Source organism: Equus asinus, chromosome 7 (genome assembly GCF_041296235.1).
Source record: "Equus asinus isolate D_3611 breed Donkey chromosome 7, EquAss-T2T_v2, whole genome shotgun sequence".
In the NCBI taxonomy this organism is placed as follows: domain Eukaryota; kingdom Metazoa; phylum Chordata; class Mammalia; order Perissodactyla; family Equidae; genus Equus; species Equus asinus.
Genome location: NC_091796.1, coordinates 65,894,190 through 65,921,855, shown reverse-complemented (window position 1 = coordinate 65,921,855; position 27,666 = coordinate 65,894,190). Strand labels below are relative to the sequence as shown.

Below are 27,666 nucleotides of genomic sequence, written 5' to 3'. Positions count from 1 at the left end.
GTATTTTTGGTTGTGGGTCCTTCTAGTTGTGGCATGTGGGACGCCGCCTCAGCGTGGCCTGATGAGCGGTGCCATGTCCGCGCCCAGGATCTGAACCAGTGAAACCCTGGGCCACCGAAGCAGCGCGTGAACTTAACCCCTCGGCCATGGCTGGCCCAAATTATTGCTTTTTGAATTCTGATATGTATCAGTGTGCATGGCACATAGTTTACAACCTCCTCAGCTTTAATTATTATAACAGTAATAGTGACAACTCCACCTTCACAGTTCTAAACACAGGTGGATTATCTCATTTAATTCTCATGGTACCCCGGTGAAGGAGGCATTTTTTTCAAGCCCATTTTGCCGCTGAGAAGATAGAGACACAGAGTGCTTTGCCCAAGGTCTAACAGCTAGTTAGCGATGGAGCCAGATGCTATCTTAGACTAACTCGAGGGACAGCTTTTAACACACATGCTGTGGTTGTTGTCAGAGCTTAGAATGGGGATGCTCTCATTCTTTGCCAGAGAAAATGAATGAAGACTTCCTACATGTCACAATTACCTTTTGTTCTTTAAGAAATATTTTTTGTTGTTCTTACTTTCAGGAAGTTTCCTGAAAGATTTTAGTAAGCAGCACATGGCAATAATACATTAACATCGTGGAGAAATCCAGGTACTCTAGGGAGCACTAAGAATCCACTTTTGGACTTGTTTCAGAAATGTGACTGAAGGTTAGGGCAGAGTATTCAGAATAGAAAACTACTTTTGGAGAAGGAGCATTTACTTAAAGGATGGCACTGAGCTCTCCTCCCTGGGTTTTATCAGCCTCCCCTGACAGGGGTGTCCTTTTTGTCTGTGCGGCTAAACTCCGCCTGTTCACTTTTGTTGACTATACTAATGACTTTTCTACTGCACAGCCTGACTCAGGGGATGATGACTGTGGTTAAATGATGACTCAGTATCGGTGAGACTCTGTTCTAGTGGCAACAGAGCCACTGAAGGTCCGGTGGTGTGGGTGGACGTGTATGCATCCTCTCTGTGACTCACTCAGCAGCCTGCCTTTCTGAAATAGCTGTAGGTGGCTGCGAAGCTGCGTTCATCTCCTCCCTTCTCAGTGTCATCGTACTCTGTAATTGGGTAGCCCCAAATCCTTGAAATCATGCAGCTAGGTATCTTGAATGTATCTAGTCTGCCAAGCTGTCCAGAAATCAGTGCAGTTTTTAAAAATAAAGTTTTTTTGTTTCTAAATGTCTGTTGTGTGCCTAGCTGTGTGTGCCAGAGTCCACAGGTTAAACGAGACAGTGCTCCTCACCCAGAGCAGGTCTGGACAGGTGTACACATAAACACTGTAGCATTTATTTCCTGAGGAAGGGAGGAAGGCAACTGTTTAGGTCTGATGTTTCATGCAATAACTCCAACATTTTACAAAGGTAGAAAATTACTTGGGGAATTGGTAACAGAGGTCGAGTTTACGGGTGTCTGGATCGGGCCTCAGAAATCAGAGGGCTAAGGATTAGTTTTTTTCTCAGATATGGTTTTCTACACATCCATGATAGAGAAAGTATTAGGTGCAAGAAAATGTAAGGAAGAAAGTGAAAGCAGCCCGTTTCTCCCATCAGAACTAGCCACTCTTTTGTTTTGCATAAATTCTTCCTCCCTTTCTCATGCTGCAAATATATTTATAATCCTGCATTTTTATGTAATACTATACCATAAGGCTTTTTCCCGTCATTTAAAGAAAAACACTTTGCTAATTTGGTGGGAGAAAAATAACTAGTTTTAATTTGCATTCCCTTAATATTTTAGTAAGGATTAATGTTCTTTCTTATGTCGACTGTTAATTTGTATTTACCCATAGAGATTGTTAGCTTTTCTGCTTTGTGTCTTTCTATAAATTTGGAAATGTTACTAAAGCAAGCGTCTTATTTCAGATGTCCTAAATGATGCTGTATTTGATGAAGATCATGACGAGATGGTAATCGTAAAGGACATAGATATGTTTTCCATGTGTGAACATCATCTAGTTCCATTTGTTGGAAAGGTAAGGCTTTCTCTGTCGTTTCATAACAATTTACAAAAGCACAATCAAAGTTTTAAAATTAGGATAATTCTATTTAAAATTCTCACCTGCTAATACCTAACGTCTCAGATATTTAGAATTACACATAAATGTTTACTCTTTATTAACTTGACTAGTAGCTTCAACTTAACAAAGCAGAAACAAAGTAGTAGAAGGCCCTGGGGCAAGCATTTCATAGTAAATACCATATTCATGAGTTAAAATAATGAGATTAAAATCACATTTTTTTCTTGGGTAGCTGCCTTGGGCTCTGAAAACCTTTGACCTTTATTTTGACTAAATAATGTTTGATCCAAGATATACTTTTGTATAATACAACATAAGCTGTAATGATTGCAGAATTTCTTGTGGAAGAGGTTATAGTATGAGTAGATTTAGTTTGTTTCCAACTCTTTCTTTATGAGGAAAAATGACTCTATTGCAAGCTAAATAATATTATCTAGCTTGTTGTAGTTAAACGTACCTTTAAGAACATGCGGGTTTAGGGCCAAGAGCTGTCCTGTTCTCTTCCCCTCCCCGCATATCATAATTTTATTTTATTTTGACTTTTTATTAATAATTTTCAAACATAAGACTTATAGAAATAGTGTTATATACCCATCACCTAAATTTAATGTGTTAATATTTGCTTCACATTTTTTGTTAAAGTATTTAATTTTTTATAAAGGAAAACAGACAGAAGAATGTACAAGTCGTAAGGGTATTCCTTACCACCTCTCAGATCAAGAGCTAGAACATTGTTAATATCCTGGAAGCTCACCTCATGCCCCTTCTTAATCCCCAGCCTGTTCCCTGTCCCCATTGGTAGCCAGTATATTGATTTCTAACACTATAGATTAGTTTCGCTTGTTTTTCAACTATATATAAATGGAAAGAATCTACAGCATATTCTGTTTTGTGTCTGGCTTCTTTTGTTCCACATCATAAGAGTTGTTGACGTTATTGCCTGTCATTGTAGTTTGTTTATTTTTCATTGCTGTGTATTATTCCATTGGACACACATACCACAGTTTATTTATCTGTTCTGTTCTTGGTGGATATTTGTGTTGTCTTCTCTCTCTCTCAGTTTTGTTTTGTTTTGCAATTACAAACAGTACTGCTACCAGCGTTCTTCTGGTGCACATATGCATGCATTTCTTTTAGAGATGTATGCGAGGAGTGGAATTGCAGGGTCCTGGGGGTATACCCATGTGCAACTTATTAGATATTGACCTTTAGTTTTCCCAAGTGGTTGTACTGATTTGCACTTCATATACTCTCACATGAATCCCAGTCTCTTCACATCCCTGCCAACACTTGGCACTTTCAGTCTTAACTTAAAAATTCAGCATTCTGATATGTGTGTAGTGGTATCTATATCTCTTTCTTAAACCTTTTACTGTAAAAAATTTCACACATATATACAAATAAAAAGACTTATATAATAAAGTTCCATGTTCCCATCAACTAGCTTCAGCAGTTATCAGTAAAGGACCAACCTTGTGATATATAGGCCCCCACTAGACTATTTTGAAGCAAACCCTAGATATCATGTATTTTTTCCATGCTTTCTTCTAGTATGTCTCTCTGAGAGATAAGGATTTTTTTAGAAACATAACTCCGATTCGATTATCAGCCTAAAAACGTTAGCAGTAAATCCTTCAACATGTTAAAAAATATAAAGTATGTTATAGACAGCATGACTCTTCATCAGTAATTAATATGCATTCTAAAATAATATTTTATTATCCACAGTAGCACTACCATCAACAAAATTATCGGTAATTCCCAAATAGCATCTAATAACTAACCCAGATTTACATTTCTCCGTCTGTCTCAACTCTTACTGTCGGCTTGGTTAATCCAGAATCCAAATAAGGGTCTCATATTTGTATTTGCATTGCGTTTGGTTGTTATGTCTGTTAAGTTTTTGATTCTAAAATAGTGTCCTACCCTCCCCCAATGGCATTCTCTCATTAAAGAGACTGGGCCAGTTGTGCTATAGAGAGTGTCCCACCTTCTGGACTTGTTCCATTCAACTTCTAGATTTCCTATAAACTAGATTATATCTAAAACTTTCTAAAATTAAGGCTAAACATTTTTGAGAAGAGTATTTCATAGGAGTACTTGCGGACTCCGTATTTCATCACCTCAGGAGGCATGCGCTGCCTGGCAGTGCCACAGTTAATGACACTGGGCTTGTGATAGCAGGGCTCAGGACTTTTAAGAATGAAGGAACCTTTGAACTCATCACTGCCTTTTATTGTAAGTGACGAAATTAGGTCTAGAAAGCCTTTCACTTATCTAAGAAGCCACAGGGAGTTAGTGACTTGGCTGGGCCAGAGCCAAGAGCTTGATCCTATGCTCAGCTTCTCACGACTCTATCCTGTTGCCTTCTGCTATGATTACCTCTTTGTCTGTGTTCTTGCTAACTCTGTTTTTAAATATATTATTCAGGGATGATTTCCTAAAAATGGACATTTAAATGACTTAGGGTCTTCAGGAAGATCAAAATTAGTACAAACAATGAACAAATTATAACTCTGCATATAAATATAAAAATTTCAAGTGGTACAGAGGACCTTGGTTCTATGGGAAAGTTTTAACTCTGGTTTTTCTTTGAGATACCCAACACTCGGGTGCAAATTTACTTTCTCCTTCTGCTGACCAGGAAGGCAATGAGTTGGTGTTCTCAAACTCCCAAAGCATAGTGCTAACAGGTGAAAAATCACTAATTACTACTAGGTCAGTTATTCCAGTGTACAGTAAATATTAGGTGAACAGATGCAGCCAATTCTGGCAAACCGTGATGCAAAGGAAGTTTTAATTTTACATTAGGTTAATTGATTGCTTACACATGACCATTTACTTTATTAGCCTTTTTGGAGAACTGGTATTTTCTCATACTTAGTACTTGGTTAAAAGAGAGGTAACATTTACGTATTAGATGTTAATCAGTGCCTTTTAAAAATTAAAGAAATGGCTTTGCCTTCTAGCGGGTCCTGTAAGAACTTATGTTTGAAGATCCAGGTTCTTGCTGAGCCACATTTGTGGCTGTGTCTGTCTTCTCCTGTCAGGAGAATGGTGCTCTTCAGCAGCTTAGAAATGGGGCTGCCACACCAACACAGGGCATGGAGACCCTCTTTCAGTGCAGTGGGCCTCCGCACCAGGTGGAATTTTTAAGGTCGCCATGATGTGTGGAGTGGCAATATTTACAGTTACAGTTTCGGCCATTTAAAGGAGGTTTTCCTGGCTGCATTTTAATGTTGCTACAGAATAATTTGCCCTTTCTGGAGAATGTGTCCCCTCAGCAGAGGAAAGACTTTTAAGAATCGTATCGAGAGTTTAACCTCACCAGGAAATACCTTGACTGTACTTCAAACTTGCCATTTTATTAATTGAATCATTCTTATATATTTTCTTTTTACTGCATTTATGTACATTTTTAAATGCTTATATAATTGCTTCATTTTCTAAATCATAGAGCTTCTAGATATTTTAAGGATACATTTTCATTGTGTTGAATTACGTAGTAAGTATACTGTATAATATTTACTTATTTCCTTATTTTGTCACAAAGAAGCACTATATTTTCACTTAGCTTATGATTTCTGTCTCGTCTTTGAAGGTCCATATCGGTTATCTTCCTAACAAGCAAGTCCTTGGCCTCAGCAAACTTGCGAGGTAAGTATGACTGTGTGGTGAATAGGAAAACAGGTTTCTAGGACCTGCCCCTATTCGGTGAGAGTCTCGCTAGCGTTTTTCTCTTGACCAGTGTGGATCTAACCTGGAAGTCATATTGCAATTTAAAATTTATAGTTTCAGAGACAAACAGACTTAGAGAACCTGAGGCACAATGACCTTATCTTCCTGCTCCTCCACTGTCTGCTCTCCTCTCCTACCTCCCCCCTCTTCCTCCACCGACACATCCTTGAAGTCTTAGGTCATACCTTCCTCTGTAGACTTCCCTGACTGGAGAGGCCCCGAGAGTGTATTCAGGCAAGTCCCTGACCTTTAAGGGTGGTTTAGCCAGCAGGGAGGGGTGGGAGAGGACACCTGGGCAGGGGTCTAACTGCACTGCACCGTTTTCAGACTTTTAATCAAACTGCCATTTGGGGCCTCAACTTCTGCTGTCCGTGCATACCTCCAGGCATTTCTCTGGCATGCTGCAGGGCCAATCAGGTCACTTCTGCTTTCTTTGCCTCTGCAGACACAAGACTGTGCCTTCCTTGGCTTTCTCAGCTCTGTTCAGAGACAATGTTCTCGTCTCACCTATTTCTCTCCTTTCTGCTACAGTCATCTTTTCCATTCTTTAGCCTTTTAAAAAATTCCTTTGCTACCATTTTTATTTTGGTTTTAGGAAGGAGAGGTGATATATAAGCGTGGTCATCTATGTTTAACTGGAAGTCAATTTAAGGGTTAGTGTTCATATATCTCTGATAGACCCAACCACCAATACTTTATTGCTTCTAAATATCCTTTTCTGTAATTTCTTTGTATAGGGTTAATGAGTCTTGGGTGATGGGGAAATACTGGGAAGTGTGTATGTGTGTGTGTGTGTGTCTGTGTTGAGAGAGAGTTAAGAATAAAATGAAGGAACAGGTAATGAACATACAGTCACGTGTCTTGCACCTTTTTTAAATAAAAAGCTAAGTTTGGATAACTCGATCAAAGTTTTTTAATGGCCCTATAAAAATTGGAATAGAAGAATCTTTGTGACCATCTGACTGTTCTGTGGCTCTGATGTGTTCCGGCTTCTCCACTTGGGCACTGGGATTCACCACAATCCTGAAGTGGTAGTCCAGACCTTTTCCAATTCCATGTTGGAATCTGCAACCACCACTCCAGCAATCTGACAGCTGCTCTCCACAGCTGTTCTTTTTACTTTGTTTTCACTTCCTCTTTCTTACTCATTTCCTCTAGGGATTAAAGAGAAAGTAGGTAGAAGAGAGAAATTTAACTTCCCTAGGTTCTGACCTCATTCCTGCTAAGCAGTCTTGCCACCAAACAGGGTACTTGGCACGTGGAAGGAGGTTATTATGTCATAGCTGTAATCGCTTCACTGCAGCGAGGCACTTAACACAAATCTGGAAACATCTTGCTGCTTTTCAGTGATCTGTACCCAGTGGCAGTGCCGAGGGGTGGCTGAAAAAGGGTATTGGTGGAGACGGGGGTAATTAAATTCCTGTAGTTTCTAATAGTAGCCCACACCCCACTAACTTACTCTCAAATAATAAAGTCATGTCAACTGTGAATAAAACTGTCTTTACTAAAATTGTGTATCTTTATCATTTTAGAATGCATAGTCTGGGTGAAATCGGTGTGCTTGCCGTGCAGACGTAGCTGTAGGCCCTGTCTCCTGCTGCCCCCACTTCCAGCAAGATCTCTAACCCTACTCCTTTCCCATACAGAAATTCTGGCAGTGCTGATGCCTGTAACAGAATGTCCGTATGTGGAAGGTGTGTAGTGGGTACTTTTCACCTATGTAAAAGCGTGGCAGACCACACTAGGCCCGTCTTAATGTCAGTGGCCTTCTCTAGAAGACCACACTGTGTAGACTGTGAGTAACACCTTGTAGAAATAGATTCCGGAGTGAACCAGTGAGATCTTGAAATAAATCGTAACTTGGAGGTAGAAGAGAATAATCCCTGGTTGTTTCCTTTACTAGTGAAAGGAAAAGATCTCAGATAATTAAGCTTTTATGAAACAATACAAAGGAGTTTATTAATGTAGGGATTTGTCCTTTCACTAATAGGATTAAAGCTTTAGAAAAAAATGGAACACTAAACGAGAGAACTGAGTGTATGTTACTTTCAGATAGTTTGTAAAAAGATGTTTTTTATTGTAGTAACATTGGTTTATAGCATTATATAAATTTCAGGTATACATCATAATATATTTCGAATTCTGGGTAGATTACATTGTGTTCACCACCCAAAGACTAATTACCATCCATCACCGCACACATATGCCTAATGATTCCTTTCACCATCCTCCCCGCCGCCTTCCCCTCTGGTAACCACCAATCCAATCTCTGTTGCTGTGTGTGTGTTTGTTGTTGTTTTTATCTTCTACTTAGGAGCGAGGTCCTATGGTATTTGACTTTCTCCCTCTGAACTAATTTCAGTCAGCATAATACCCTCAAGGTCCATCCACGGTGTCACAAATGGCTGTCATTTCTTATGGTTGAGTAGTAATCCATTGTGTGTATATACTACATCTTCTTTATCCATTTGTCCCTTAATGGGCACCTAGGTTGCTTTCTCCTCTTGGCTATTTTTGAATAATGCTGTGATGAACGTAGGGGTGCATGTATCTTTATGCATTCGTGTTTTCAAGTTCTTTGGATAAATACCCAGCAGTGGAATCATATGGTAGATCTATTCTTAATTTTCTGAGGAATCTCCGTTCTGTTTTCTATAGTGGCTGCACCAGTTTGCATTCCCACCAGCAGTGTACAAGGGTTGCCTTCTCTCCACACCCTCTCCAACACTTATTGTTTCCTGTCTTGTCAATTATAGCCTTTCTGACAGGAGTGAGGTGATATCTCATTCTGGTTTTGATTTTCATTTCCCTGATAATTAATGACGTTGAACATCTTTTCATATGCCTGTTGGCCATCCATATATCTGTTTTGGAGAAATGTCTGTGCAGATCTTTTGCCCATTTTTTAATTGAGTTGTTAGTTTTTTGTTGTTGAGATGTTTGAGTTCTTTGTATATTTTGGATATTAACCCCTTATCTGATATATGGTTTGCAAGTATCTTCTCCCAGTTGTTAGGCTGTGTTTTCGTTTTTTGTTGATGGTTTCCTTTGCTGTGCAGAAGCTTTTTAGTTTGATGTAGTCCCATTTGTTTATTTATTCCTTTGTTTCCCTTGCCCAGTCAGACTTGGTATTTGAAAAAATACTGCTAAGACAGAGGTCAAACAGCATGCTGCCTATGTTTTCTTCTAGAAGTTTCATGGTTTCAGATCTTATGTTCAAGTCTTTAATCCATTTTGAGTTGATTTTGGTGCATGGTGTAAGATAATGGTCTACTTTCATTCTTTTGCATGTGGCTGTCCAGTTTCCCCAGCACCACTTATTAACGAGACTGTCCTTTCCCCATTGTATGATCTTGGCTCCCTTGTCGAAAATTAGTTGTCCATAGATGTGTGGGTTTATTTCTGGGCTCTCGATTCTGTTCCATTGACCTGTGTCTGTTTTTGTGCCAGTACCATGGTGTTTTAGTTACTTTAGCTTTGTAGTAGGGTTTGAAATCAGGGAGTGTGATACCTCCAGCTTTGTTCTTTTTTCTCAGGATTCCTTTGGATATTGGGGGTCTTTTGTTGTTCCATATAAATTTTAGGATTCTTTGTTCTATTTCTGTGAAAAATGTCATTGGAACTTAGATGAGGATTGCATTTAATCTATAGATTGCTTTAGGAAGTATGGACATTTTAACTAATGTTAATTCTTCCAATCTAAGAGCATGGAATATCTTTCTATTCTTTGTATCCTCTTCAATTTCTTTCAACAATGTTTTATAGTTTTCAGCTCACAGATGTTTCACCTCTTTAGTTAAATTTATTCCTAGGTATTTTATTTTTTTTGTCGTTGCAATTGTAAATGGGATTGTATTCTTACTTTCTTTTTCTATTGCTTCTTTGTTAGTGTATAGAAATACAACTGATTTTTGTATGTTGATTTTGTATCCTGCAACTTTACTGTATTTGTTTATTATTTCTAAAAGTTTTTCAGTGGATTCTTCAGTGTTTTCCATATATAAAATCATATCATCTGCAAATAGTGACAGTTTCACTTCTTCTTTTCCAATTTGGATCCCTTTTACTTCTTTTTCTCGCCTGATTGCTCTGGTTAGGACTTCCAATACTATGTTAAATAAGAGTGGTGACAGTGGGCATCGTTGTCTTGTTCCTGTTCTTAGAGGGATAGCTTTCAGATTTTCTCCAGTGAAAATGATATTAGCTGTGGGTTTGTCATATATGACCTTTATTATGTTGAGGTACTTTCCTTCTATACACATTTTGTTCAGAGTTTTTATCATAAAGGGATGCTCTGTCTTGTCAAATGCTTTCTCTGCATCTATTGAGATGATCATGTGATTTTTATTCTTCATTTTGTTAATGCAGTGTATCATATTGATTGATTTGCAGATGTTGAACCATCCCTGGATCCCTGGAATAAATCCCTCTTGATCATGATGTATGATCTTTTTAATGTATTGTTGTATTTGATTTGCTAGTATTTTGTTGAGGATTTTTGCATCGATGTTCATCAGTGACATTGGGCTGTAATTTTCTTTTTTGTGTTGTCCTTGTCTGGTTTAGGTATCAAGATAATGTTGTCTTCGTAGAATGAGTTAGGAAGCCTCCCCTCTTCTTCAGTTTTTTGGAAGAGTTTGAGAAGGATAGGTATTAAGTCTTCTTTGAATGTTTGGTAGAATTCACCAGGGAAGTCATCTGGTCCTGGACTTTTATTTTGGGGAAGTTTTTGATTACTGTTTCAATTTCCTTATTGGTGATTGGTCTATTCAAATTCTCTATTTCTTCTTGATTCACTTTCGGAAGGTTGTATGATTCTAAGAATTTATCCGTTTCTTCTAGATAATCCAGTTTGTTGGCATATAGCTTTTCATAGTCTTCTCTTATCATCTTTTGTATTTCTGAGGTGTCCATTTTAATTTCTCCTCTTTCATTTTTGATTTTATTTGAGCCATCTGTCTTTTTTTCTTGGTGAGTCTAGCTAAAGGTTTGTCGATTTTGTTTATCCTTTCAAAGAACCAGCTCTCGATTTCATTGATTTTTTTCTATTGTTTTTTAAGTCTCTAATTCATTTATTTCTGCTCTTATTTTTATTATTTCCTTTCTTCTACTGATTTTGGGCTTTGTTTGTTCTTCTTTTTCTGGTTCCTTTAGATGCACTGTTAGATTGTTTATTTGGGATTTTTCTTGCTTGTTGAGGTGGACCTGAATTGCTATAAAATTCTGACTTAGAACTGCTTTTGCTGTATCCCATATATTTTGGCATGTCATATTTTCATTTTCATTTGTTGCCAGGTGTTTTTTGATTTCTCCTTTGATTTCTTCATTGACCCGGTAATGCAAAATTCAGTAGCATTTTGTGTAATCTCCACATATTTGTGGCTTTTCTGATTTTCTTCCTGTAGTTGATTTCTAGTTTCATACCTTTGTGGTCAGAAAAGATGTTTGGTATTATTTCTATCTTCTTAAATGTATTGAGATTTGTTTGATGGCCTAATATGTGATCTATCCTGGAGAATATTCCATGAGCATTTGAAAAGAATGTATATTCTGCAGTTTTTTGGATGGAATGTTCTGTTTATATCTACTAAGTCCATCCGGTCTAACATGTCAGTTAAGGCCACTGTTTCCTTATTGATCTTCTGTTTGGATGATCTGTCCATTGGTGTAAGTGCAATGTTAAAGTCCCCTACTATTATTATGTTACTGTCTATTTCTCCTTTTATGTCTGTGTAATAATTGCTTTATATATTTAGGTGCTCCTATGTTAGGTGCATAGATACTTACAGTGTTATATCCTCTTGTTGGATTGTTCCCTTTATCATTATGTAGTGCCATTCTTTGTCCCTTGTTACAATTTTGTTTTAAAATTTACTTTGTGTGATAGGAGTATTCCTACCCCAGCTTTCCTTTCTTTGCCATCTACATTGAATATCTTTTTCTATCTGTTCACTGTCAGTTTGTGAGTGTCGTTAGGTCTGAAGTGTGTCTCTTGTATGCAGCATATATATATATATATATATATATATATATATATATATATATATATATATGGGTCTTGTTTTTTTATCCAATCAGCCACCCTTAGCCTTTTGATTGGAGTATTTAGTCCATTGACATTTAAAGTAACTATTGATAAATATGTATGTATTGTCATTTTGTTACTTTTTTTCTGGGTGTTTTAGTAGTTCTTCTCTGTTCCTTTCTTCTTCTCTTGCTCTCTTCCCTTGTGGTCTGATGCCTTTCTTTAGTAATACGTTTGATTTCCTTTCTCTTACTTATTTGCTTATTTATTATATGTTTCTGGTTTGTGATTGCCATGAGGTTCATATATAATATTCTACATATGTAGCAATCTATATTAAGTTGATAGTCTCTTTAGTTTGACCTCTTTCTAAAAGCTATACTCTTTTACTCCCTTCCTCCCCCATTTTGTGTTTTTGAAATCATATCTAATCTCTTATTTTGTGTGTGTCTATCCATTACCCTCTTATCATCGAAATAGGTCATTTTAGTACTTTCGTCTTTTAACCTTCATATTATCTTCATAGGTGGTTGATCTGTACCTTTATGGTATTTTTGCCTTTACCAGTGATTTTATTACCAAGGTTTTTTTTTGTTTTTATATAATTTTCTTATTCCTATTTGTGGTCTTCTCTTTCCCCGTTAAATAAGTCCCTTCAGCATTTCTTGTAAAACTGGTTTCTTGGTGATAAACTCCTTTAATTTTTGCTTGTCTGGGAAATTCTTTATCTCTCCTTCCATTCTGAATGATAATCTTGCCAGGTAGAGTATTCTTGGCTGTAGGTTTATTCCTTTCAGCACTTTAAATATGTCGTGCCCGTCTCTTCTAGCCTGTAGGATTTCAGCTGAGAAGTCAGCTGATAGCCTTATGGGGTTTCCTTTGTATGTCACTTGTTGCCTTTCTTTTGAAGCTTTTAGGATTCTCTCTTTATGTTTTATGTGGCCGTTTTAGTTATAATGTGTCTTGGTATGGGCCTCTTTGGGTGTGTCTTGTTTGGTGCTCTCTGTTCTTCCTGTACTTGGATGTCTGTTTCCTTCCTTAGGTTATGAAAGTTTTCGGCTATTCGTTCTTCAAATAGATTCTCTGCCTCTTTTTCTCATTCGTCTCCTTCTGGGACACCCATAATAAGAATGTTAATCTGCCTCATATTGTCTCAGAGTTCTCTTAGACTGTTCTTGTTGTGTTCAATTCTTTTTTCTTTTATCTGTTCAGCTTGGGTGATTTCCTCTAGTCTTTTGTCCAGGTTGCTCATCTGTTCTTCTATATCATCTACTCTGCTATTGAGTCCCTCTAGTGAATTTTTCATTTCCAGTATTGTATTCTTCATTTCTGATTGGTTCTTTCTTTTTGTTTTTTAAAGATTGGCACCTGAGCTAACATCTGTTGCCAATCTTCTTTTTCTTCTTTTTCTTTTCAAAGCCCCCAAATACGTAGTTGTATATTCTATTTGTTGGTCCTTCTGGTTGTGCTATGTGGGATGCTGCCTCAGCATGGCCTGATGAGCAGTGGCATGTCTGCACCCAGCATCTGAACCAGTGAAACCCTGGGCCTCCAAAGCAGAGCACATGAACTTAACCACTTGGCCATGGGGCTGGCCCCTGATTGGTTCTTTTTTATATTTTCCAATTCTTTGTTGATGTTCTCACAGTGTTCACCCAGTCTTCTCCCAAGATCAGTGAGCATCTTTGTCAAATTGTTTATTTCTCTTTCATTTTGTTCTTTTTCTGGGGTTTTGTCCTGTTCCCTTGCTTGGCACATATTCCTTTGCTCCTCATTTTGCCTCTTTCTCTGTGCTTATATCTATGTTTTAGGTGAATCAACTAAGTCTCCTGATCTTGGAGAAGTGACCTTTTGTAAGAGACACCTTTTGAGGCCCAGCAGTGTGCTTCCCTCTCATCAGCAGTCCAAATGTTCCCGGAGTGACCCCTGTGTGGGCTACTTGTGTCCATCTGCTGCGGCAGGGTTGCTCTTACTGCAGGTACCCAGAGAGTCTAGGCTTTCCCTCCCTGGCCGAGTGTTTGTGAATTGGGTTTGGGGAGCCTCAGCACCGTTGGCTACAAAGTCTATCAGCACACTTCTATGGCAGTTTTTCTGTTAAGTGAGTAGGCACCCAGTGGGGCTTATTGTTAGGCTCAGGTGCTTACAATTGCTATAGGCCTCAGGCCTGCAAGGCTGTTGTCAGCTATATCACCTTGCAGCTGAGTGGGGCTGGCCCCAGGCACAGGAACACCCAATTGTTTCAGGTTTTGCAAGGGGCCGATCCCTTTTGTGGCTGTTCCTGAAGCACAGGTCTGCTGCTGCTGCTGAGCCCCATCCCCCACAGGTCCTCACACACCATCAACATGGTCCTGGCCCACGCACACTTCCCAACCCCTGGAGCGTACCCAAGCACCCCACTGCAGAAGCCACCACACTCTCCACCAATGCCCCCTACACTTCACCTGCTCTTCACGCAGGCCCTTCCCCACAGAGGCAGACACACCTACCTGCCTGCAGAGGATCGAGGCACCCAGTTTATGCAGGCTGACGCTTAGCCTGAGGGCTTGCTATTGAATGGGGCCAGTCCCTAGGGTGGGCTTCCTGCCCTGGCTGAGCTGGATTAAATCAGTGCTCTAGTGGATGCAGCAGACCCCTGGGCTAACAGACCAAGAGAAGAACTTCAATGGCACCTGCCAGTGTGTTTATCAGCATACCTGCACTAGTTAAACAATGGCTGCTGCTGATGTCTCAGACCCCAGAGAGGTCTCACCTCTTACCAAGATGTACCTATAGCCTACCAGGTGAGTCTCTTCACCAAAGGACTGTGCGCCTTACTTTCTGGTGATTTTAGGTTGCTTTCTGAGATGGGTGAATTTGTGCATGGGCCCTTTAAGAGCCGGGTTTTTCTGCTTATGTCTGATAGCTTTTCTGGGGGTATTCCCCACTGCAATTAATAGCCAGCAAAACCAGATAGTATGAGACTTGTCTCAGTTGTGCTGAGTCCAAAGGATGCTTGTAGTGGTAACAGAGGTCCCCACTCAGGTCCCCATATCTCCAGGGAAGGCCGCATACCTTAGGGTGGCTCCCGCTGTGCTGTGAAGCTCCACGGCTTGCAAAGGTGGCTTTTTTTCTTTCCAGAAGGAATTTCTGCCTCTTCCACCTCAGTTGGGGCTATCCCTTGTTATGGGGGTTGTTTCTATCCAGTTTTCAGTTCTGTCTCTGGGGTAGTTTTTCCAAGAATGGTTGTAACCTGGTTGTATTCATGGGAGGAGGTGAGTTCAGAGTCTGCCTATGCCACCTTCTTGACGAGATCCCCTAAAAAATTTGAATAGAGGATCTATTAAATGGGAGAGAAGACTAAGATTTTATCCAACTGATTATTCCTTATAAGAAGTAGCAATATTTAGCAAGTCAAGAGTAATAAAGAAAACTGAATGTCTTAGCAAAACTTCACTGCTCATTTTAATCTTGTATGTGAGGTTTGTTATATGCTTGCCTTTAAACGAATGACCTTTCAGTGCCAGGGAAGTCAAATATCAAACAGTAAAGCCTTAAGGAACAAGAAAATGCCAGAAGTGAGTTGATCTGGTTTAACTATAGTAAAATTCTAGAGTAAACTTAGGTTTGAATAGAAATTCCTTTTGTTGCTGAAAGTCCAGTGAATATGTATTAGTTTTCTTGCCTTCGAATAATTGAATGAACATAATTCTATCTTGAATATAGAATTGTAGTGCCTTGGGGTAGCCATGCTGAATCTGTTTATTGAGCACTTGCTGTGAAGGGACACTGTGCTAGCGATTGTGGCTGCTAGGGAGAGGTAGGACACAGCCACTGCCTTCAAGGGCAGGGACAGTCTGAGGCAGCAGGTGCCACAGAAATGCCTGATTAGGAGCTCCCAGTTCAGAGGAGCATCTCAGTTCAGAGGAGCCACAGATGCCTGTGGCCTGGCAGGGTTGGAGACGCCCAGAGGTGGAGGGCTGAGAGACTTGTAAATGGAAGAGTTCCTCTAGGTGTAGTTAGTGCATAAGCAAAGGCCAATCCAAGGGTAGGAGCAAGGCGTATTCTGGTGGATAGGGAGCAGGTTGATTGACAGACATAAGAGATTTGGGCAGGGGTGACTGGGAGATAGTGACAAAGGCAGAGTGGACATTAGATTACAGAGGCAACATTCTTTTTGCCTCTTTCTCTCTATTATAAAAGTAACACACTTACCAGTTAAATACAAATGAGTGGGAAGGCAAAGCTTTCCTAGTTCCATTCCCCAGAGTTAAAACTGGAGATTTCTTTCACTATCCTTCTGGAAAATTTCTATGCAAACACAAACATATAGCTCTTTAAAACTAGCAAAATAAAACAAAGCAAAAAAAGGGAGATGGTACCCCACATTCTGTACTACAACTTTTCTTTTCTTTTTTTTTTTAAATTAAAAATATTCTGAAATCCCTTGGACATTTTTTAGTCCAAAAAGTCCAAGTTCCTTTTAATGACTATATAGTATTTCTTTGATTAATATAATCCATTATCCAGTCTTTAATATAGATAAGAATAGTCTACAGTTTGAGACTATTTTCAAAAAAGGAGAAAAAATGCTTTGGTGAATGTATTTTTATATATTTGCATATTTTGAGTGTACCTGTGAGATGAATTGCTAGTGTAAAATTTGCTGGGTTAAAGGTAGCTGAATTTTTGATATTACCAAAATGCTCTCCAAAAAAGATCATACCAATTTATACTCTTAATAATAGATAAATGGTGTATGTTTCTCTACACTTTGGCCAACATTGGTTTTCATCATTCTTTTCAACCTCTGCCAAACAGAGAAGTGAAAATTGGTACCTTTTGTTTTAATTGGCCTTTCTTTAATGCAAGAGTGACGTTGAATCTTTTCAGAAACTTCCCGCTCTTAGCCTTTGCTAATTTTTCCATTGGGTTATTTGTCTTTTTAGGACTGATTTGTATGAGCTCTCTGAATGTGAAAGCAGTTAAGTCAGGTGCTGCAAATAATTTTTCCCAGCTTGTCAGTTGTGTTTTGATTTGTTTTATAGTATTATTTTTCCATAAAGAAGTTTAAACCTTTTATGCAGTAATAAACTCATGTTTTTTTGTGGCCTTATTTTTATATTTACGTCTTTGTTCCATCTGGAATCTATTTTAGGGTAAGGAGGGAGGAGGATCCACTCATTGCTATGTTTGCTCACCAGCCTCCTGCAGCAGCCCCCTTTGCCCCAGTACCATGCTGCCTTCTTGCTTCTTGTCCTTGCTGCCGGTCTGCTGGGCCTTTCTTATGTTCCTCCTGCATTATTGTTAAACTTCTACCTCCTCCCTGCCTTTAATCTCTTTGGGTCCTTAAATCTGCTCTCAAGTGCTGCTAGGATATTCTTTCTAAAGTGTGGATTTCCTGCTGCTGCTCTCTGTAACTCTCCATAACATTTAAGCTGACTTTAGCTGACAAGTCCCACTCTGATCTAGTTCCATCTCCTGCTGCTCTTTTGCTCTTTGCTCTGGCCACACTTGAGAATTTGCAGCCCGGTGTCAAGTCAAGCTTGTCAAGGCACGTTATATGAAGTCGTCCAAAATACTCTTTAGGATTTGCAAGGGTTAAATTGTACCATCATGCATTCTTCCTGCAAAAGTGTCACCAGATGACTTTTTCAGTTGCCAGAGGAGGAGAGAAAGCATAATACAAAAGAGAAAACAGGGGACCTAGCACAGGTATTATAAGACCAGTAAGTGGACTATTTAAATAAGATGTCCATTGGTTATATCTAGTACTCAACTATGTCCCCTTTATTTTAATAATCAAAGCAGTATGGCACTGGCATATAAACAGATGCATCGACCAATGGAGCAGAATAGAGAGCTCAGAAGTAAACCCATGCATATATGGTCAATTAATTTACGACAAAGGAGCCAAGAGTATACAATGGGGAAAGGATAGTCTCTTCAATAAATGGTGTTAGGAAAACTGGACCCCTGTCTTACACCATATATAAAAATCCACTCAAAATGGATTGAAGATTTGAACATAAGACCTGAAACCATAAAACTCCTAGAAGAAAACCTAGGGGATAAGCTCCTTGACATCAGTCTTGGTGATGATTTTTTGGACTTGACACCAAAAGCAAAGGCAGCAAAAGCAAAAATAAAAAAATGGGACTACATCAAACTAAAAAGCTTCTGCACAGCAAAGGAAACCATCAACAAAACGAAAAGGCAACCTACTGAATGAAAGAAAATATTTGCAAATTATATATCTTATAAGGGGTTAATATCCAAAATATGTAAAGAATTCTTACAACTCACTGGTGAAGAAACAGACGATCCAATTAAAAAATGGGCAGAAAAATGAATAGACGTCTCTCCAAAAAAGACATACAGATGACCAACAAATATATGAAAAGGTGCTCATCATCACTAATCATCAGGGAAATGCAAATCAAAACCACAATGAAATATCACCTCACATCTGTTAGAATGCCTGTTATCAAAAAGACAAGAGATGAGTGTTGCCGCAGATGTGGAGAGAAGGGAGCACTTGTGCACTGTTGGCGGGAAGGTAAATTGGTGCAGCCACTATGGGGACAGTATGGAGGTTCCTCAAAAAGTTAAAAATAGAACTACCATATCCAGCAATCCTACTTCTGGGTATATAGTCAAAGGAAATGAAGACAGGATATCAAAGAGATATCTGTACTCCTATGTTCATTGTTCTTACCAAAAAAAATGGGGCTATGGATGTGTTAATTAACTAGATGGAGGAATCATTTCACAGTGTCTTTGCATATCAAATCACGTGATGTACACTTTAAATCATCCGTTGCCGGTCTTCCTCTTTTTGTTGAGGAAGATTGTCCCCAAGCTGACATCTGTGCCAATCTTCGTCTCTTTTGTATGTGTGATGCTGCCACAGCATGGTCTGATGGGCATGTGTAGGTCCACACCAGAGATCCGAACCCGTGAACCCCAGGCCGCCAAAGTGGAGCACGCAGGCTTCAGCACCACACCACCAGGCAAGCCCTAAATATCTTAAAATTTTTATGTCAGTTATACCTAAGTAAAGCCGAAATTTTTTTAAAAGCTGCACTTTGGAATTAAATTTGCAGCCATAAATACTTTCATCATTAAATGCAGACAACAAATAAATTAAGCATTCAATATTTTTTTAAAGAAAAAGAATTATAAAGCAAGTTTAAAGAACAAATGGGAAAGAAAAAATATTTAGAAAAATCAGAGAAGAATAGAAATCATAAATCGAAGTTGAAAATCTTGTATCATAGATTGCTTGGATGTATAATTGAGAGGATACATACTAGTATCTAGGAATGAGAGGCTATGTAACTAAAAATATGCTTTAAAAACTTTAAATCTTTGTGAATAAGTTTAAAAAAAAGCTGGAGAGAGAAGGGAATAAACGAAAAGTTAGAAAACTTGGATAAACTAGTAACCATTAGAAAAGTCAAATTAATGCTGGGAGTCGGGTGGGAGGTGGGGCTGGGCTCAGTCAGTTTAACAGCATTCTCTCAAACTTCCAAGTGACCACGAATTCCCATGTTGTATAAGTCAGTCCAGAGCATGGGAAAACCTGAAAAGCTACACAAGTAACTGACAAAGCTGACAATCCCTTATAACAGAGCCTGATAAAGCTGGCTTTAGAAAAATTATAGACTGATCTCAGCTACAAATGTGGTTGTAAAAATCCTAAATGTCGAAAAAAGCTACTTTAGGGGGCCGAGCCAGTAGCACAGTGGTTAAGTTTACACATTCTGCTTCGGCGGGCCGGGGTTCACCAATTCAGATTGCAGGTGTGGACCTACCTGCTGCTTGTCAAGCCATGCTGTGGCAGGTGTCCCACATATAAAGTAGAGGAAGAGGGGCATGGATGTTAGCTCAGGGCCAGTCTTCCTTAGCAAAAAAGAGGAAGATTGGCAGCAGATGTTAGCTCAGGGCTAATCTTCCTCAAAAAAAATAAATAATAAAGCTATTTTAACAGGCTACAAGGGGCTGGCCCTGTGGCCAAGTGGTTAAGTTCTTGCGCTCTGCTTCGGCGGCCCAGGGTTTCACCAGTTCGAATCCTGGGCGTGGACATGGCACCGCTCATGAAGCCATGCAGAGGCATCATCCCATATACCACAACTAGAAGGACACACACTAAAAATACACAACTATGTACTGGGGGGCTTTGGGAGAAAAAGGAAAAATAAAATCTTTAAAAAAAAAAAAAAGTCTACAAGTACTGTTTTCATCGTGACCCAGGGAGGTTTACTCCAAGAATACAGAAAGTATGGAGCCAAAGTCCTGGTGCTGTCGTCTGAGGTCTGACAGGCCCTTAGTTGAAGTTCCTGGAGATGACAGGCAGGGGGAGGTTCGATATTAGGAGGTAACGCCTGAAAACATTTCCGGAGCACGCTGAGTATCAGTCTTCAGATTCAGGAAGCCTAATAAAGTCCAAACAGGACAAAATAGTGATACAGCCTAGAAACCTGCAGAGTACATGTCCTCAGATATCATCAAAGCAGCCACAGAGAAGACTACTGCCTACGAGGTAACAGCATGTAGACTGATATGGCAGAGAAATTGCAGTATCGAGCTAGGCTTCTGTTCCCAACAAACACCTCTCAAGAAATTATCTTCAAGAGTAAGGGGGAAAATAAAGGTTTTTTTTAGGGGCTGGCCCCGTGGCTGAGTGCTTAAGTTTGCACACTCCGCTGCAGGCGGCCCAGGGTTTCGTCGGTTCGAATCCTGGGCGCGGACATGGCACCACTCATCGAGTCATGCTGAGGCGGCGTCCCACATACCACAACTAGAAGGACCCACAACTAAGAATATACAACTATGTACCTGGGAGCTTTGGGGAGAAAAAGGAAAAAAATAAAATCTTTAAGGATTTTTTTTAAATTCAGGGAAGCTATATGATTATCTTGAATGCTGAGAAGACAAATTTAACATCTACTCCTTACTTGAAAAAGAAAAATGCATAAGCTAGGAATAAGCCATTATAAACTGAGCTTAGGGACCCAGTTCACCACGTAATCATATTGTCATCAGTGCTCAATGACGGTTGCAGGAACCACCCTCCTTTGGCAGTAAGGGCTCTCTGCCAGAAACAGGCAGGCACCATGGGTAACGGTAAATGTTAGAGGCCCTCCTATTAAAGTGTGGAGCACAGTATGGATGCCCAGTATTGCTGCTGTCATCTGATGTTGTCCCTGAAATTTTATTCTAGAAGAAGAAATGACGACTATGAGAAGTCATAACTAATTTTTAAATCAATGGCATCTCCTACTTATACAACAGAAATTAATCACCTGGAAAACTATCAGAAGTAACATATATAGAAATTCGACCCAGTAAGAAAGAGGACATATTTCCTATCTAGGAGCTGAAAAGGCCATAATGTGGATAAAGGCGCACGTTGTCAGTTCCATCTGAGCAGCTTAATGGGGAGAAGAGTCATAAAATGCCTCGTAGGTGAGGTGATCCTTAAACAGAGTCCAAATTCCTGACTAAAAGGCCGAATTTTAAAGAAAAGATCCTTGATGTGAATTGTTTTCCTCAAATGGGTAATTCGCGTGACCATCTTTACGTTTCACAGCTTGAGTAAAAGATGCTGAATGGGGAGAATTCGGCGCTGACAGGCAGTGTGATAAGCTAAGATCTGGGCTTTCGTGTGGGGTTGACGGTACTGAGTGCGTCGATGGACCGTCTTACAGAGAGATACCTCAACAAGTCTGTTCGTTCTAAGCTGATTGTCCTAATAGGTTTGGTTCTGTAGTAGTTGATGATGGTCTGCTATTAACAAATAGTCTTTTTATTTTGAACTTGCAGCGTAAGCTCTGATTAGATGATATGATTGATTAGAACTTGAGACGTGGCCTCAAATTGATGACTTGGGGGCTTTAAAATTCCCTCTCATTCTGCTCTACCTGAGAGCGGTTGCAGGTCACTCTCTCCTCTTTGGGGCCATGAGGAAGCGCATGTGTTGTGATGGTGGTCTCCTTTAGACCCTCCCTCTTCTCATTTCCCTGTGGTTTTTGTATCTTTTCATCCTCCCCTGGTAAGCGTGACCCCTCTGCCCGCACCCTGCAATTCCTTCAATAAAGTCCTTTTAGTCTTAGGAGGAAGCTTTACCAATTCACCTCTAACAATTTATGGTTAACTAAAACAACTCATTCTTTTCTAGGATTGTAGAAATCTACAGTAGAAGATTACAAGGTAAACTTTTAATCTATTTTATTTACAGAAAAACATTTTTTCTTAAGAAAGAAGTATTTTTTGTTATTACAAGTATAATACATATGACGTAAAAATCAAAACCTCATAGGAATATCAAACAGAAGGAGAAAGCGTGCTGTGTTTCCAGTCTGCAGAAGAGGTCCCTGTTGGTTTGCACATTCCTTCCCACGGTTATGCATCTACTGACATTTTATGGCCTCACACTGTATATAATGGGCTTCATTTTCTTTTTACCCTACTTTGTTTTCACTTAACAAAACTTAGCCTTTTTCCCGCATACGTGTGCCTATCGCATTCATTCTGCCGGCTGTTTAGCACCATGTACGGCTGTGCGGTGGCTTCGTTTGACTGACACCTGCTCTGAGGGATATTTGGAGATTTTGTCAGTTTTCAAATAGATGCAGTGCTGCAATGAACACTCTTGGACGTTTTCAAAGAGTTGTTTATTCAGCACAGGAGCTGCATTATTTAGGTTAAATGATTGGTTTTCAAAATTGCTCTAAGTACTATCTGATAATTGGACTGTGACCCCTTTGTTAATCCTGTTGCGAGCTGCTTATTCACTCGCTGCACTCCGCCTCCGTGGAGGTGCATGTTGTCGATAAACTGTGGCTCTCACTGCACACCCGAGACAGTCGCCATTCTGATCTGTTTCCTCCAGTGGTACTGGAAGGCGCCAGGGCTTCCCGAGCTCTCTCCAGCACCTGTACTGCAGGTGATGGAATTGCACAGGGCCTCCTGTGGCCCAGGCAGCAGACGCAGCAGACTGGTGACAGCTGGTAGCTCTCAGCTCTTAACCCTCATAGAAGTCTGCTCCTTAGATTTCAGATACAGAAACCTAGAGACAGCAAAAGCTTCCAGCTATCTGTTTGTGTCAGACTCTTAATCTGAGCTCTTTGTCACACCCACAGTTCAAGAGCGCCTTACGAAACAGATTGCCGTGGCAATCACAGAAGCCTTGTGCCCTGCCGGAGTTGGGGTTGTGGTTGAAGCCACGTAAGTCTGTGTTTGCCTTTAACGATTTCGTCATAGTGCATGAAAATGATACTCAGTGCTGCCCAGTATTTCTAGTACCAGGTGATGCCACACAATTGACGCTGTCCCAGTCTCCATCTCCGAGCCTAAAGCCCTTTTACCTCTTTCACTTACTGCGTTGCCGTTCCAGGAACCAGGGTTTGGGAGACGGGTTTGGTTTGGTTTGTGGTGGGGGTTGTGGAGGTGTGGGGAGGCATAGCGTAAGTGCAGAGATGTGTACAGTCAGCAGCGTTTGCCGTCTCCCTTTGATGCCTTCTGTAGCGCTTTGTTGCTCTAAGCAGAGTTTTCCTTATATTTCGTCACACACTTAAAAAATAGAGCTAAGAATGATACAAAGGCCAGCTGAAGACACTTCTTTGAGTTAGAATGGATTGTGAGAACTGCACGCATCTTGCGGCAGAGTTTCCATGCGTTCTTCTGGTATGGTGTGAGCTCGGTACTGTGTGTGCTGTCCGGCTTCCCCAGGGCGCTTAGACTCACTGTGGTCAGCGTTCGCTGGGTCCTGCCTGGTGAGACCAGCATACTTCGTATTTCTCTGAACACCTAAGCTAGCATAGTGCTGTCTTGGTCCTGAAGATGGATCAAGTAAGAATTCTGAATTTCTTTTTATCTAGAAGTTGTTGTCTCTCTGTAGACCCCCTTGTATCATTTTCACCTAGGAAGAAAATTCCGTTCTTTCCCCTTCTGTTGGATGCATTAAGGACTTTACCACTGATAAGAATAAAAGCTCTAAGACTAAGCAACTTAAAAAAGAAGTTTTAGATCAAATTTGTCTAAGAAGTGATATTTGGACACACTTGGTAACTGTGAACTCAGTTTAATTCCATTTAATTTTTCGGCATGCTTTTTATTTTAAAAACCAAACCAGCAATTGTCTACTCCTTTAAACTCCTTGTTATCTTGTTTTGTAGACACATGTGCATGGTAATGCGAGGGGTACAGAAAATGAACAGCAAAACTGTGACCAGCACAATGTTGGGTGTGTTCCGGGAAGATCCGAAGACCCGGGAGGAGTTTCTGACCCTCATTAAAAGCTGAACGCCAGCGTGTGGTGTGCGGTCTGCAGATTGTGCCTCTAGGAAGGTTGTTCGTCTGGTCTTCACTGTACATTCCATTTTCAGTTGTTACAGATGCGAACTTTATTCCTCAGCACTAATTGTGTTTACTAATTATTTATAGCAAGTCAAATAAAAATAATAAAGGGGTGAGCCCCCTACTTTCTTCTTGCCACCTTTTAGTGGCAACATTCAAGCAAACTGCCAATTGTATAAGTTACATGCACAAAACCACTGCCATTCAGAGAACCTGAAGGTGCTGGGAAGGGAGAAGAATTCGTGTGTTTTGTTCAAATAGTACAGTAATTTGGTTCATAAGAACAGCAGTGTCGGGAACGGGTGAGAACTATAACCAATATGCTGTTTTTCTCTCCCCAAACAAAAATGGTATAGTGCTTAAGATAATTTATGGACAGTATGCAGCTTTGTTCTGCAAATTGAAAATCAGGCTCCACTTTAATCATGTGGATTAAACCACCACTGACACTTTATTTTTTATATATTTATTCTTTAACTATCCAATTGTAACGCGAGTCACCAAGAGAAGGTGGTGGAATATCTATGTTTTTGGTTTTATGGTGAGTCAAAAGGCACGTTTCTACCTTCTAGTCTCTTTTAAATTTCATCACAGGGAGTTAGCTCCTGGAGTTGTTTACGAGTGTATTCTCATGTCGACATACGGGGATTTAGACATTTAACTCTCTGTGCCTTGATGAGAATATCACACCATTCAGAGTGTAGATACTTTTGCCTTTTTTAAAAAAGCTGTTATTTTATAAGACTTAGTACCAGCCCTGCAAATACCCAGTCCTCCCAGTTTTACTTTTAGAATTTTCTTGGGAGCTTACTTTGTGTATCCCTTGTAGTTGCCTCAGAACTTTTTTTTGTCTTATCGAATATTTTTCTACATATTTCCGGAAACTTTTCAGAGTGTCCATCATTTTCAGGTTTGCAGAACCATAGCTTCCATGAGCCCAGAAGAATGCAGCACGAGCTGACTGTGGGCTGTTAGGAGCGACGTCCAGTGTCGAAGGAAAGCTGTATTGCTGGTGTCTGTGAAAATGTACCCTAATTTTCTGGAATTCCCAGGAATTATTGGAAAATACTGGAAGCCCCTTCCTGGTTTCCCTTGTGATCCAAGTGGGTCTTGTCTTCAGTGTATCTGTGCTAGTGGCGTAGATCTTTTAGTCTAGGAAGTTGTTGCCTTATTAACGATTATCTTAAAATTTCCTCCACAGGGGCAGTGTGGGCCAAATTAAAACAAACAAAACCCTCAAACCCCCCCGCCCCCCGCCAAAACACAAACACAGTTATTCCGTGGGGAGTCCCTCATCTGAAATGTTACCATAGTGCTCTTCAAATTTATCCCAGTACCTTAAGAAGAATTAACTACAGTGTTTGCTTTAGCTTTGGGAGCTCTGTCTCTGCCACTGTGATGCCGTTTGACTTACAGTGGGGCAAGATGGCAGAAGGGCTTTCTTAAAAAATTCTTCCCTACTTCTGTTTCCTACATTTTTTTGTATTTGGAGTTTCTGAAGTACTGAGTTTCTGAAGTGGTAATTGATTTTGAGTTCCTTTTAAAGTGTGACCTGATATAACCATCATCCTGCTTAATATTTAGACGTCTAGAGGTAGAATTGCGCACTCAACATGTCTGGTATTTTAAAGTAAAAACAGATGTGACTTGGAGGACCAAAGAAATCCATAGCTATGAATTCGTCTTTCTCAGATCGATTGTATGCCTTTGCAATGACTCTTTGTTCTGGCCTTTCCCAGAAGTGTTCCCGTAAAGGTCTGTGTGTCCACTGGTCTGTGCAAAGTGATTACCTTCTTGTTTTACTCTGCTCTGTAGTACTTCAAGATTACTGTTTCGTATCCATGGTCTTGAGTCCTTTTTGGGGATTTTAAAGAATTTGATGCATTTAAATACACTGTTCAATGAAATTGTTTGAATTTTTTGTATGTGTGTGTGTTACTAAATTTAGTTCTATTTAAATTATTAAAGTGTTACAACTTTGTTCTTGTGAAAGTAAGTTCCTTTTGAACCACTATTGTGGATATATCAATAAATTCAGTTACTTTAATGGTATTCTGTTTTAGCAGATACCCCTTCTAAGGGCTTCTCTCAACCATCAAGCTATTAGAGTCCAAATTTGCCTCGGGCTGTTTCCCTTGGGTGTTTGGTTTGGTATTACTGGCCTCACCCTCCTGTGGTGATGAGAAGCGGGGATCTGGGGTAGGATGGGGGAATCTGAATGGCACTCATGTCCCTGTTGTCCTAAGCCTAAGTTTGGGTACCTGCAACCTCCTGAGAACTGGCCCTACTCTCGTGTGGGAGCAGCTGGGGCAGGAAGAGAGGGCTGGGGCGGGGAGGGGCAGAGAGTTTCCTTTCCTCTTCTAGGGAGCAGCCCGCCCTGGGCAAAGCTTCCAAGTAGGTGCGAAGGTTTTGCTGCCTCTTTCCTGTCCGTGCCTGGAGACCTCATCATTCCCCCTTCGGGAAGGTCTTCCTCCTTCCTGCTCCACCTGGGCAGAGGCCCCTGCCCTCACGGGCTGTCAGCGTGTCCAGGTGCTGGGGCACTAGAGTGGCCTGCTGCTCCTTGAAGGACCCCCTAGACTGCTGGGTAGTGAATCCAGTCACCCAGACTAGGAATACTTGCTGGCCTAAAGCATTCCTAAAACCGCCACTCACAGGTGTCACAACAATGAGCTGCTCAACGAAGCCCATGTTGCTGCTCTGTGGCTTCTCACTCAAGAGTGATTGTCTGCGTTCCCTGTTTTGTCGCTTCAGTGGAAGAGCAATCGTGGGCACTAAAGGTTTTAGAGAAGGCATTCCGTCAACACAGCACACACAGATTCACCATGCTGGGCCTAGGTCCTCCTGCTGATGGGGGCTGGGTGGAGAGGGAGTCTCCATAGATGAGTTTGAGAGGGAAGTGTAAATACCTGACAGCCCCAACCCTCCCAGAGGCACTTTAGTTTAGTCCTTATTGTGGAGAAGAAACGTCCAACAGTAGGCAGCACATGAGTCCATGACACCCATGTACCCACCACCCAGATTCAGTAAGTCTCAACTCATGGCCGTCGATTTCTCCATATCTCCCATTCCAACTGCATCAATTCAAAACAAATCCCAGACACATTTCATCAATAAATATTTCAGATTATCTAAAAGAAGAGGAATCACGTGAAAAAATTAAAATACCAGATATTATCACACCAAAAAATCAATGCTTTAATATCAAATACCTAGTCAGCATTCCATTTTTCCCTTTTGTCTCAATTTTTTTTTATAGTTTCCTTGAGTCAAGGTACAAATGAGGTCCATTCATTGCAACTGGTTGATCTGGGTTTTTTTTTATTGTGGTAAAAAAACCATGTAAAATTTACCATCTTAACTATCTTTAACTGTACAGTACAATAGTAATTATGTGCACACTGTTGTGTAACAGAGCTCTTGAAATTTTTCATCTTGCAAAACTGAAACCCTATATGCATTGAACAACGCCCCTTTTCCCCTCCCTCCAGCCCTTGGTA

At 40.2% G+C, this 27,666-nt stretch overlaps 1 protein-coding gene across 6 annotated transcripts in view; it reads left to right on the top strand.

Moving 5' to 3' along the window:
• Positions 1-27,666, top strand: part of GCH1 (GTP cyclohydrolase 1) — a 130,090-nt gene that overhangs the window by 32,650 nt on the left and 69,774 nt on the right. For 3 of the 6 annotated variants that reach the window (XR_011504589.1, XR_011504588.1, XM_070513662.1), the window contains exons 2-3: positions 1,913-2,022; positions 5,669-5,724. Coding sequence is in view for 4 of the 6 variants with exons in the window: in XM_070513662.1 (XP_070369763.1) it covers positions 1,913-2,022; positions 5,669-5,724 (166 nt within the window). In the remaining 2 variants the exon portion in view is untranslated. Of the gene's footprint in view, positions 1-1,912; positions 2,023-5,668; positions 5,725-21,989; positions 22,022-22,953; positions 23,039-23,988; positions 25,440-27,666 lie in introns of those variants that run through there. The other 3 variants (XM_044773619.2, XM_014864698.3, XM_070513661.1) reach the window with 3 other exon arrangements.